The 14,256-nt window shown below is 41.3% G+C and overlaps 1 protein-coding gene across 6 annotated transcripts in view; it reads right to left on the bottom strand.

Annotated features, from left to right (window-relative positions):
• Positions 1 to 14,256, bottom strand: part of LOC127571287 (trafficking kinesin-binding protein 2-like) — a 101,780-nt gene that overhangs the window by 17,843 nt on the left and 69,681 nt on the right. For all 6 annotated transcript variants that reach the window (XM_052017580.1, XM_052017567.1, XM_052017575.1 and 3 more), the window contains 5 exons: positions 14,096 to 14,170; positions 10,927 to 11,061; positions 9,456 to 9,532; positions 8,779 to 8,979; positions 800 to 1,104 (listed from right to left, as the gene is read on the bottom strand). In XM_052017580.1, coding sequence (XP_051873540.1) covers positions 800 to 1,104; positions 8,779 to 8,979; positions 9,456 to 9,532; positions 10,927 to 11,061; positions 14,096 to 14,170 — 793 coding nt within the window. The remainder of the gene's footprint in view (positions 1 to 799; positions 1,105 to 8,778; positions 8,980 to 9,455; positions 9,533 to 10,926; positions 11,062 to 14,095; positions 14,171 to 14,256) is intronic.

Here is a 14,256-nt window from a genome sequence, read left to right as displayed (position 1 = left end):
TTCAGATGCATCACAGCTAAGTATGGCAACTGCTCTGCCTGTGATTGTGAGAAACTGCACAGAGTGTGGACACAGCTCAGCACATCACAGAAACCAGCCTCCCCTCCTTGGGCTCTGTCTACACTTCTCGCTGCCTTGATAAAGCAGCCAACATAATGAAAGACCCTACCCACCCTGGACATTCTCTCTTCTCCCCCTTCCCATCGGGCAGAAGATACAGATGACTGAAAGCACATACCACTGGGCTCAAGTACAGGTTCTATCCCACTGTAAGACTATTGAATGGTCCCCAAGTATGATAAAATGGACTCTTGACCTCACAATCTACCTCGTTATGGCATTGCACCTTATTGTCTGCTTGTACTACTTTCCCTGTAACCTTAACACTTTATTCTGCATTGTTACTGTTTTTACCTGGTACTACCTCAATGCACTGCTGTAATGAATTGTATGGATGGTATGCAAGACAAGTTTTTCGCTGTACCTCAGTACATGTGACAATAATAAACCAATTTACATAATCAATTGCAGGATACCATGGATCAAAGTGGTCCTGGTTTGCATTGATCCTCAACAGAAAATATAATCCTTCGATGATCAGATTCAGACAGCACCGAAATCTTGATGAAAAAGTGCACTGAATGACTAGCAGTGGTGGAATGAGGGAGAAGCAACTGAGTGGTCTGGTGAACCACTGTTGCCTCTTCCTCATTCCACCACTGTTGCTGTTAAATACTGGGTATTGAATTACATCAATGACTATTGCAATCATTAAGGAACTCTACATCTCTGTCCTTACCTTCAATTGGTTTGACAATCTGTAGTTTCTCGGGTAGGAATGTGCGGTAAGTGCTAGACACACTGGAAAAGCAAGACATCTCTGTTAGGTCACTGAGGTTGGTCCCAGTGGACATCACACTTTCTGCTGGCGTACTGCAGCCAGCCTCCTCCTCTGTTGCCATGGCCATCAGCTTCCGATCCCTCTCACTTTCAAAGAACATCTTCTCACTCAAGTAATTCTCCTGCCGCAGAGAAAGGCGGCGCACAGCAGTGGACAGGTCTTTGCCACCAGGTGTGCCCGGTTGTCCAACCTTAGACTGTTCACTGTGAACAAAAACAAGAGTATGAGCAACATTTAGAAGGCTTTTCCAGGTTAGTGTGACCAAATTGGAATTAACCACGTTTGAGCAGCTAATAATCAAATTATCAAGCAATTACTGACTAGTTCCTACTCTGCTGGAAGTGAAGTGTTGACCACATGTTCACAAGCTATTACTGTTGCAAGTATCCTGACTGCTACCGCAATTCTAATACACAGGAACGCAATAGGCTGCAGAGATTTACAGACCCATCACAGGCATAGCCCTTCCTGACATTGAAAGCATCTATAGGAGGCAATGCCTCAAGAAAGTCGCATTTATCGTCAAGGAACCCCCGCCATCAGGGTCACGCCCTCTTCTCGCTGCTACCGTTGGGCAGACGGTACAGAAGCCTGAAGTCCCAAACCACCAGGTTCAGGAACAGCTACTTTCCTATAACCATCAGGTTGTTGAACCAACCTGCAGAACTCTAAATCTACCTCAGAAATGGAATACTATAGACCACCTCTTGCACTGCCATGGACTCATTTCTGATTGCGTCTTTCTTTTTGTGTACTAAGGTCTTGTTTATACATGGTCTTTCCTTCTCTCTTGCTATCTTCACTGTCTGGCATAATTTATGTATAATTTATACTCTGTGTGTTGTCTGTACCTAAGTGCCTGTGATACTGCAGCAAGTTTTTTCATTGTACTGTACCTCACTGTACTTGTGCACATGAAATAAACTCGACTATTAGCAGACAATCAAAGGTATCACAAGATCACAAGATAAGGGAGCAGAAGCAGGCCATTCGGCCCATCGAGTCTGCTCCAAGGAAAAGGGAAAAAGAAATGGGGTGGGAAAAAAAGAGAGAGAAAAAAAAAACTATTCTAATCCCATTTGCCAGCCTTATCCCCATATCCCTTGATACCCTGACTATTTAGATATCTGTCTATCTCCTCCTTGAATACCCCCACTGATCTGGCCTCCACTGCTGTGCGTGGCAAGGAGTTCCACAATTTCACCACCCTCTGGGTAAAGAAACTTCTCCTCATCTCTGTCTTGAAACTGTACCCTCTAATTCTAAAGATTGTGCCCTCTGGTCCTGGACACGCCCACCAAGGGAAAACAGCCTAGCCACATCTACTCTATCCTTACCTGTCACATTTTAAATGTCGCTACGAGGTCCCCTCTCATCCTTCTGTACTCCAGCGAGTACAGTCCAAGAGCCGACAAACGCTCATCATACTTAAGCCCTTTCATTCCTGGAATCATTCTCGTAAATCTCCTCTGAACCCTCTCCAACGTCAGCACATCCTTCCTAAGATGCGGGGCCCAAAACTGCGCACAGTATTCCAAATGAGGCCTCACTAGCGCCCCGTAGAGCCTCATCAACACTTCCTTCCTTTTATACACTATACCTCTCGAGATGAATGCCAACATAGCATTCGCTTTCTTAACCACCGATTCCAACCTGGTGGTTAACTTTTAAGGTATCTTGTATGAGTACCCCCAAGTCCCTTTGTACTACCGCACTATCAATCTTCTCTCCTTCTAGATAATAATCTACCCGCTTATTTCTACTTCCAAAGTGAACAACTGCACATTTCTCAACATTGAATCTCATCTGCCATTTCCTTGCCCATTCTCCTAAACTGTCTAGGTCCCTCTGCATTCTTTCTATTTCCTCTATGCTCCCTACTCCTCCACTTATCTTGGTGTCATCCGCAAACTTAGCCACACAACCATTTATTCCATCATCCAAATCATTGATGTACAAGGTAAAAAGGAGAGGCCCCAACACCGACCCCTGCGGCACACCACTAGTAACTGGTAACCAACCAGAACGAGATCCTTTTATTTCCACCCTTTGCTTCCTGCCAACCAGCCAATTCTCCACCCATTTTGCTACCCTGCCCATAATTCCATGACCTCTCATCTTATTAATCAGTCTCTTGTGAGGCACCTTATCGAAGGCCTTTTGAAAGTCTAAATACACAACATCTACCGCCTCTCCCTTATCCACCCTACCTGTGATTTCTTCAAAAAACTCCAATAGGTTGGTCAGACAGGACCTCCCCTTTACAAAACCATGTTGACTAGGTCCTATCTTGCCTTGCGCCTCTAGGTATTCGGTAACCTCCTCCTTGAGGATAGACTCCAATAATTTTCCCACCACTGACGTCAGACTAATAGGTCTGTAATTGCCTTTGTGCTGCCTCCCACCTTTCTTATACAACGGAACTACATTCGCTACCCTCCAGTCCTCCGGAACCATGCCAGAATCTATCGATTCCTGAAAAATAATCGCCAACGCCTCCGCTATCTCCACAGCCACCTCCTTCAGAACCCGGGGATGCACCTCATCCGGTCCGGGAGACTTATCAGCCTTAAGCCCCTTTAGTTTTCCAAGCACCTTCTCCCTATTAATCTCAATTGAACTCAGCTCCAATTCGTGAGACTCCTGACTAATGGGCACATTGCTTATGTCCTCCACGGTGAAGACCGATGCAAAATATTCATTCAATTCCCTTGCCATCTCACTATCATCCATTATAATACCTCCTGCACCGTTATCAATTGGTCCTATGTCAACCCGTGTCTCTCTTTTATTCCTTATGTATTTAAAAAAACTCTTAGAATCCTTCCGAATGTTGTCCGCCAGCTTCCTTTCGTAACTCATCTTTGCTTTCCTAATGACCTTCTTAGTTTCTCTCTGCAGATTTTTAAAATCGTTCCAATCTTCTGTTTTCCCACTAATTTTTGCTACTTTGTACGCCGCCCCTTTTGCTTTCATTTTATCCTTCACCTCCCTCGTTATCCACATCTGTGCCTTTTTTCCATTCAAAACCTTCTTTTTTCTTGGAATATATCTGTCCTGCATTGTCCTTATTTCCTGTAGAAATTTCTTCCATTTTTCCTCTGCCGTCCCTCCAGCTAACTTACTCCTCCAATCAATTTGGGCCAACTCATCTCTCATACCTTTGTAATTTCCCTTATTCCACTGAAATATCGATACACCAGTTATCAGCTTCTCCTTCTCAAACTTGAAACTAAACTCAATCATATTGTGATCACTTGTTCCCAGTGGTTCCTTTACCTTTAGTTCCCTAATCACCTCGGGTTCACTACACAGCACCCAATCCAAAACAGCCGATCCCCTGGTGGGCTCCTCAATAAGTTGCTCCAGAAAAACATCCCTTAGACATTCCACAAACTCACTCTCCTGAGTACTACCGCCTTGCTGCATTTCCCAGTCCACCTTCATGTTAAAATCCCCCATAATTATCTTCACATTGTCACTCTGACATGCTTTTTCTATCTCAATCTGCAACTTATGGTCCACTTCCTGACTGCTGTTCGGGGGCCTATATATGACTGCTATTATTGTTCTTTTACCCTTGCTATTTCTCAGCTCCACCCATAAGGATTCCACCTCCTCTGACCCAATGTCCTTCCTTTCTATTGATTTTATATCGCTACTAACCATCATGGCCACACCTCCCCCTCTGCCTACCCTCCTATCCTTCCTATATACTGTATACCCCTTGACATTCAGTTCCCAATCACATCCATCATGAAGCCACGACTCAGTGATTGCAACGATGTCATATTTATTAACCTGTAGTTGTGCCACTAGGTCATCTACTTTATTCCTGATGCTACGTGCATTTAAATATAGTATGTTTAGACTGGTATCTGCTATTGATTTTATTGTACCTCTATTGATCAGCAGATTATCCTGACTTTCTACCTGTCCATCCTTCTTACTATCTTCGCTACCTACTATCTTAGACATGTTCGTGTAGACCTCATCCCCTATCCTAACATTCGGTATCCGAACATCCTCATCCCCGATCCTAACATTCTGTATCCTAACATCCGGATTTGTTGTACTTCTATTATTCAGTAAATTATCCTGACTTATCACCTGCCTGTCATTCTTGCCATCCTCAATGGATTCGTTTCTATACACTTTCTCCCTCACCTTAGCATCTTGTAACCTAGCATCCTGGTTACCATCCCCCTGCCAGATCAGTTTAAACCCTCCCCTACAACTAAATTAAACATTCCCGCCAGGATATTGGACCCTTTGGAGTTTAGATGCAACCCATCCTTAGCAAATAGGTCTTGCCTCCCCCAAAAAAGGTCCCAGGTATCCAAGAATCTGAAGCCCTGCCCCTTGCACCAGTCACTCAGCCACGCATTTAACTGCCAGAGCTTTCTATTGTCTTTGTAGTGTATGCAGACTTTCTAATGGTATTGTCTGCTGAGAATCAGAAACCCCATTTACCAAACCCAAATCTACAATATGAAATGGTCTTGAAATTCCAAGCCAAAAGAAACATACCCATGCTCAATAAAAACAAAGACCTGGAAACATGCTAGGGAGAGAAAATGTTAATCAAAGATAATGCACACCAGCTAGGTCTTCCTATCCAATATACAAAATGACTCGGGTCTGTGGGATAGACGATTCAAATTAATACTGACAACATGTAGATGACATCACAATGACATATTTTTAGCTGCAATGTCAGAATTAACTGAATAGTCATCATTCACCTTTGCTTTCAAAAGATTACCACCGTTATTATAGGCTAGATGTACAGACTTTCCCAAGTCATCAAGGCGGTGGTACCTAAAATTAAGGGCTAGAAATTTAAGAGAGTTGTTTTATTTAGAAAGTGCTAGAATGGGAGCTCACTAGAGTGGTAGAGTTGTGGCATTTGCAAAGATGGATTTAAGGAGAAGCTCACTGTCAAATTTGTTGTCATATGCATAAGTACATGTGTGCACAGGTGCAATGAAAAACTTACAGCAGCATCACAGGGACATAGCATCAGGTATACAACATTCACAAGAAAAATATAAATTTAAAATAAACTATACAAGGAAGAACATAATTAGAACAAAACAAGAAAATCATTGTAGTGCAAGGTGGTCGTAGTGTTGCTATATTGAGATAGTGATTAGGGTTGTGCAGATTGGTTCATGAACCGAATGGTTGAAGGGAAGTAGCTGTTCTTGAACCTGGTGGTGTGGGACTTCAAGCTTCTGTACCTACTGCTCAAATGTAGCTGCAAGAAGATAGCATGGCATGGATGGGTAAGTTCATGAGGGATAAAGAAATAGGAGTTGCTAATTAGGTCAGATGAGGCTTGAGTGAACCATGAACACCAGCAAAAAACAGGTGGCCAGGTTTCCATGCTGTATTTGTTCTATGAAAGTGGTGCATTACAACATAAATAGAAGGGGTAATACATTTGGCCCTTTGAATGTGCTCTGCCATGCAGCTTGATCGTGGCTGATCCAGTGCCAAGTTTACTTTGCCACCTGATCCCCAAAACCTCCAATTTCCCTGGTATCTAAAAATTCTCACTATTATATGATTGAGTATTCACCACCTACTGAAGTACACAATTCCAAAGTTTTAAAACCTCTTTGCATAAAGAAATTTATCATCTGCCCAAAATGACTGATCCATTATCCTGACACTTTGCCCATAGTTTATAGACTTTTCACTGAGAGGAAACAGTCTCCTGACATCTACCCAGTCAATTTTCTCAGAATTTTGTATGACTCAATGATAACTTCTCATTCCAAAACTCCAGTGCATAAAAACCTATCTTACTCAATTTTGTCCAACATAACCAGCACCATCCACCTCCCTCATTCCCAAGTATCAATCCAGTGAGTTGACACTGCAAGGCAGGCACTTCCTTATGTGCACACAACTCCACGTGAAGACTGACTAAAGCTCTACATAATCTCAACAAGGCTTCCTTAATTGTATACTCAACCCCATCCTGCGATAAATACCAACATATCATTTGTCTTCTCAATTCCTTGCTGTACGTAGATATTTAATTTCTGCACCTATCAACATAACATTTTCTAATTTCTCATTGTTTGAAATATATTGTGTTGTTAATTCCCTTTGCAAATTGCAGAATCTCCCATTTTTCAATATTGTACTCCATCTGTCATCTTCTTACCCACCTGGCTAACCATCTACGTGTCTTTCAAAACTCCATGTCCTTTACATATCTCACTTGTCCACCTAGCTTTGCAAGATCAGCACACCTGGATATGGTTTGGTCTTATCATCCAAGTCATTAATATAAATGTGAAAATGTTTTGGGCAAAAGCCTGATCCATGTAATTCACACAAGTAACAGTGGAGCAACTTGAAAATGCCCCATTAATTTCTCCTCATGGTTACTGTCCTTTCACATCCATATTTTAGTCCCCAAAATCCAGCTTTTATTGTATCTAACAACCTTATGTGGTAACTTCTCAAATTCCTTGTGAAAAATCAAAATATAATCACATCCACAAGTTTCTTTTAATCTACCCAACTAGTTAAATCCTCAAATAGATTTCGTAAACATGACTTTCCCTTAATAAAACCAAGTTGGCTCTGCCTGGTAATCACATTCTGAGTTTTTAAGAGCTCTAGTGGCACACCCTTGATAACAGATTCCAGCATTTCACTGACAACAAATTCCAAGGCCAACTGGTCTCCCAACAGTAGCTCCCAATTTTTCCCCACACTTTTTTTTAAAACAAGTGTCACATTTACTGATTTCCAGTCTCCCAAGACTATTGCAGAATCTGGTTAATTTGGAAAGATTGTCACTAATGCATCTGATATTTCTGCAGCCGACTACCTGAACCATGTGGTATAGGGCGTCAGGTCCAGGAGATTTGTTTAATTTTAGCTCCTTAATTTTTCCAAGTACTTTCCCTTTTATTTAAAGTTGTTCAGAGTCATTAGACTTCTGGCTTACCTCTAGTTCTGCCACATTTTCTACAGAGATACAAATGTTTATTTTGTGTCTCAACCATTTGTTTCCCACAATGCCCCCTGTCAATGTTAATATAGCATGCCATGGTTAGGGATACTTCAGTATTTTCAATGGTGATACAGAGACTGGAAAACTTGAGAGGTTCATCATTTAGCTTGTTGATTTACCACTGTTCATTACGTCTATTGTAAATTGTCCACTGCAAGTAGTTGTAAGTATTAAGATTATTATGGTTTAGTAAGTCCAAGAAGTCCACTAAGGTGAATCGTTATAAAGCATGCCATACATAATGTTTCCTGTTTGATTTCAACTGTCACACAGTCCTCATAAATCACTTTAATACAAATTATTCCATTCTGTCAGAATATTAGTTTCTTCAAATTCATATGAAACACCGTTTATTGTGTTCCCAAATCCCTGCAAGTTTCTTCTGTAATCAGAGCCTTACACAATTACCCACACTTTCAACTACTCAAATTGAGTAAAGCGGGTTGATGAACAATTGCAATCAGCAAAATGGGCTGAATAAGCAGCACCCCTGGGTCAAAGAAGTGAAATCCATGAAAATTGTCCTTTCAAATTTATCTACACAAATATAATTTAAGAGATAAACTAGATTTTTTTTATTTCTTTGCAAAATGTCAAACAAATGAGTACAAAGGAGACAAAATGTACAGGAATGAATAACGTGTACCAACAATAGCATATACTGTACCTTTGGCATTATTCCACTTCCATACTAGTAGTTCACCAGCCTTCCAATATGACATTGAAACAGTAGATACTTAAAGGATTTCTCTCATGTGTATCTCTCCCTTATCTGTCCTGCCTATTAACCTTGGCCATTAGGTAGTGCGAAAGCAATTTATTGACATCTATTACTCACCAATAGGAACCAGCTTCACCTGCCGAGTTATTTGACACCTTTGGATCAGATGGTCCCATTTTGGATTGGTGGGGTTTCATGGTCATGAGAACAGATGAACAACCAGATCCTGGGATAGATCCCAGAGGAGAAGCTGGCACATGTGATTGTATGGCTTCATTGATGCTTCTGACTGTATGGAAAACCCGCCTGTGTTGGTTTCTAGGGTATTAAAAAACACAGGAATACATCATTGTATAGGAAAATCAGCAATTACATGGAAATGGGCATGGAAGAGGAGGGCAAATCATTTTTAATTAAAAATTAAAATTAGACAGCTGATGTCGGGAAGCATTTCTTCACAGGAAAGAAAGTAGTAGTCTGGAACACTCATTCCCAAGTTCTTGTCGAAGCTAGGGTCCAATTGAAAAAGGCAAAACTGCCATAGATATTTGTTAAGCAAGGATGGCAATAGATATGGAACCAAGGTGCATAAATGGAAAAGATGCAATCAGTCAGTCATAATCAGTGAAAAGCAGAGCAGGCTGAACCCTGCTTCCTGTGCTCTGGGGTGAAGATAAATGGAAGAATCATTCTTTCTGATTTATTCTGAAGATAAATTGCTTGGTTCAGAATTTTTTTTCCCAGAAATAGCAGGATGAAAATGTGCTAAGAGCAGCTGCAGTACTTCCAATTACCTTTGATCTTCCATGGTCGACTCATCCAGATTTAGCTCCTTACGCATGCTTCCCTCAATTTCAGCAGCCAAGGAATTCTGCAAGGACATTATTTTATGGTCAGTTTCCAAAACCTAATACATGCAGAAATTATAAATACACATGCAAGCCCATCACTAATATCAATATTCTATTGAAGCTGTCTGACGCTTGGGTAGATCCAAGTGGTCACAGTGATGGTGGGGGATGTGGGAGGGTAGGCTGTGGGATGGGGAATTGCAACTAATTTGATAAAATGTTGTTGACCTGATAATTCGTGATTGGAATTGTATATGTTTACCAAAATGATTTGGATTGCACTCTCTCTTTAAAATGAAGTGTGAAAATTTCTACCATATTATAGTAACATACTCACATTTAATAATTACAACCCAACCTCACTTGTTTCAATTGCCTCTTCTATGCATTGGTATATTCACTGGCTCCTAGTGCAGAAGTGCTTCAATTTTAAAAATTCTTGTCCTAGTTTTCAAATTCTTCCATAAGCATCCAAATTTTAATCTGCCAAATCTTGGTAGCACTGCCTTCAAATGCCAATGTCCTAAGCTCTAGAATTTCCTCTCTAAATTGTATGCTTTTCCTTAAATCCTGCCTCTATATCCAAGCATTGGACAACTCTCCTGTGGTGTCTCAATGTAAAATTTTGATTGATGATACCCTTGCACACCACCAGGTGATTAAATGCATTTAAGGATGATATATAACTGCAAGTTGTTATAATTATCAGGTTCCCCTGCTTACCAGCTCTCCAGCCCTGTACAAACAAATTATTATCATTATCAAAATCCTGCATAATTTTGAATATATCCCCTTCAATATCCCAGCTTCTGTAGACTTCTCACTAAATGAAAGCGAATACAGCACCACTCTGAAATCTCTGCTGTCCCCTCTCCAAGGCAAATCCTTCACCACAAGGAAGCGTGACACAGTGGTGCAGCAGGTAAAGCTAATGCCTCGCAGTTCCAGTGACCGAGGTTCAATCCTGACCTTAGATGCTGCCCATGTGAAGTTTGCACATTCTCCATGTGACCACATGCATTTCCTCCAGGTGCTCCGGTTTTGTCCCACATCACAAAATCTGCTGGTGGGTAGGTTAAGTGGCCACTGTATATTTCCCCCAGTGTGTAGGTGAGTGGTAGGAGAATCGGGGATAGGTTACTGGGAAGGAAGTGGGAGCATTGGATTGATGAAATTGGCTAGAAGCTGGCACAGCTCAATGGGCTGAATGGCCTCCTTCTATATTGAAAGGAAATGAAGTGAAGGAGAAAAAAGAAAACAAGGAGAAAAAACACACACATAATTGCTATAGCTTGGTGCAGTGTGGATAGCAGCTTGTCCAATCCTCTTGCTCTGTGCTCTTCAGTGTTGGTGTGTGAAGCAATAGGATTTAACAGACTAGAAAGCAAAAGGATTTGATATCAAGTCTCCATACCATAGGGAACATGCTGTAGGCTTGGGGCCGGTTAAGTGAGCATGATGTTGACTTGTTCCGCAACTCTTTTACTTCCTCCTGAGATTCATGCAACATTCCCAAACACTCAACATTATGATCCTGCACTTCCAGCAGCTGCAGTGAAAAAGACCAAGGTTAAAAACAAATCAGAATAAAAGATTATCCCATTGATCAACTTATAAAATTAGCACATCTGAGACATCAGTCAACATGTTACGCAACCATTTTCCATTGCATGTTCGTGTATGATGTAAACTCATGGAGTATGGTATCTTGTGTTTTACATCACCAACAGAGATTGCAGGTTATCATCCACCTCCTTTGCTTGGCAGGGTAGGGGAAAGGGGAAGGAAAATAATAGCATATTAGCATTTTGTAATTCTATGATTTGGTGGTTTACAAGCTCTCTTTTAAGACATGAAGCCAAAAGTCAAGGCAGTTAAAATAGTTGAGAATCAAAAGGTTAATACTACTCCTTAAGGACATTCATGGATTTGGTTCTACAGTTTTCCATCAATACACAACCACCCAAAGAATACTAGCTAATAATGTTCATCAGTTCACATTAATCTCCTTTACTGACAGGGAAGTCATTGTCCTGGCTGCATCAGGTACGGTTCACTGAGAGAACTCCTCTCTGACAGTCAGTGGGTTCAAATCAGTCTCCAGAGACTTGAGCACAACATCTAGACTAACACAGACAGTACAAGCTCTCAATGGGAAAAGGTATGATCTTTTGTGCAAGACAACCCCACTCAAACGGATGCAAAAGATCCCACTGCAAAGATTCCACGTAGAGCAGAGAACTTCTCCCAAGATGTCAGGCCAATTTTATTTTTTAAACCTATTATCTAACATTATTAGAAGTTATCTGGTCTATCTTATTGTTGTCTGTGGAAGCTTGTGTGTGTACAATAACTACCATGCCTCCCTATACTTCAAAAGTACTTCATTAGTTGTAAAGCATTTGGTTCATCCAGAGATGATAATATGCCTCCTTTTCCTTGTAACAGCTTCAATCCAAGGCAAGCTCATGTAGAAATATACTAAAATTGCTGATGTTTCTACTATTTTTTTCCCCTGCAGAAAATAACAGAAACCTCTCCAAACTGAGATATGGAATTAATCCAAAATGTAAGATCCAGTAAAAGGAGTGGGAAGCAGTAGCAAATTGGACAAATTCTGTTGAGCAGGTGGGAATTAAATCTGACTGTTTTGAAATGAAAAAAATGAATGCCATGATTAAATTAACAAGTAAAGGTTTCAAACACACTCACTAATATCCAGTTTTCCTTCTCCCATTCATATACAACAGCACAGTTGGCACTACCCTGCAGAGTGCCGATTTGTTGTAGCACTCTTGGTACTCCAGTCTAAACACCAACAGGAATGGATACCTAATGCCTGTTTTTCTTAGGAAAAAAAGACATTGGCTCAGGTTGCACGCTGTTGTGCTGGGAACCTGGTGTGAAACCCTGCCCTCCCTGCTGCTGCTGCACACCATGATGCCGGGAACCTAGCACGAATCCCTGGCACTTACCTGGTAATGAATTTCCCACAAGTTTATGTGGAGAGGCTGCCTACAAGGGCTGGTGTTGAGTGGGCCAGTAGGTCAGAGCAGCTGATCAGCACCAATATGTGGAACCCAGGGATGCACCCTGGCTGGCATGGTAAGTGTGGGCCTTCTTTGGGCATTGGCAGCACCATCTCCATGTGTTGGCACACCACCTGGATCCGACAGTCTCCCTCATCACCACCTGCTGAATGTAATGGGAGCTGCTGCCTCCCCTTCTCAGTTGGGTTTGTTACTGTAAAGAAATCTTCAGGCTGGGGAGAGCGATGCAGCCAAACTCAGCCCTGGAATAATTCATTGCTGGATTCAGGCCAGCAGCACACAGCAACAAGGAGGGCAGAGCTTTGCGACACGTTCTTGGCACTGGGTCTCCAGCAAGATAGGATGCAGCAGCAATGAGGGCAGAAATCTACACCAGATTCCTGGCACAGCAGCACTGTTAAAACACATCTTTCTACACATAATGCTATGACGACGCCTTTTAGTGCTGATTCCATTAGCCCACTTGCTCATGGGACTACATCCTGAGCAGTGAGTGAGGCTCTGGTTTACCACCATTCTATACATGCAGAAGATGGGAGACTGACTAATGACTAGCTGCAGTCATGTAACCAACCAACTGTTGGGATGAAATACATCCTTTCACTAATTACACACAATGCTGAACACATCTTTTTGCACCCTACTTCACATTATCTGATCAGCATACTCTTTTTTTTTCTCCATCTGGCCTTCCTTTTAATGTATTTGCTTAAGATATTGACTTCTGCTACTCCATGTAGAAGTTCTGCATTCTCACAACTCTCTGGATTAAATTATCCTGAATTCCTGACCTGTCATTCTGAATGCCCATATATTCTCCGTCTACTCAATGAAATCTCTTTTTAAAGGCATCTAATATCCTTCAACTTTCTTTTTCCTAGAATAAAAGTGTACGATTGTTTAGTCTTTCCTGAAAACTGCACTCAAGACAGCGATATCGGTGACTGAATCTCTTTTCGCACCTTCTCAACTGCTTCTCCGTTTGATAATATGGAGTGATTAAAAGCTATATTTTACAGAATTCAACTCTTAAATATCTGATTGCTTCACAGCACTTATCCTTTGATATTTGGAATTCTGCCTGGAAAGAACAGACTGAGTGCTCTAAACTGTAATTCCATCTTGCACAAAATCATAAAAGCTGTCCATAACCATGCAGTAAATGGACATCATTCTAAGAGGGACCAACATATGTGAAATGGTAACATTTACACTGGTGCTCTGTATGGGTTGATGTTGCAATGGGAGTGGATACTACTTCTCTCTGCGACTGTTTGTAGAAAGCAGGAATAAAAATATAAAATGCTGGAAGTACTCAGTAGGTCAAGAACATCTGTGGAAAGAGAAACAGAGTTAACATTTCAGGTCAAAGACCAGAATATTAATTCTATTTCTTTTCCCACAGATTCTGCCAGACTTGCTGAGTGTTTCTAGCATCTGCAGTTAATTTTCTTTGATTTAATTGCTCATAGAAAGTAGAAAGCTTTTAGTTTCTTGTTATAGCGTTAATTCAGGCCCAGGAAAAGTACTCACCTCTGCTGTAAGCTGTCTCTGGGCATCTTTAGATGCCTGCAGATGTTGCTTCAGTTCTTCTTTCTCAATGGCACACTAAGAAACAAATACACATAATTTCTTTTTCAGAAAAGGTAACCCAGAAGTAGACAGGGTTCAATATCAGCCTTGCTGCAAGCTTA

The sequence above is a fragment of the Pristis pectinata genome, chromosome 1 (genome assembly GCF_009764475.1).
Source record: "Pristis pectinata isolate sPriPec2 chromosome 1, sPriPec2.1.pri, whole genome shotgun sequence".
In the NCBI taxonomy this organism is placed as follows: domain Eukaryota; kingdom Metazoa; phylum Chordata; class Chondrichthyes; order Rhinopristiformes; family Pristidae; genus Pristis; species Pristis pectinata.
Note: the sequence above shows the minus strand (reverse complement) of the source record. Positions and strands in the feature narration are given on the sequence as shown.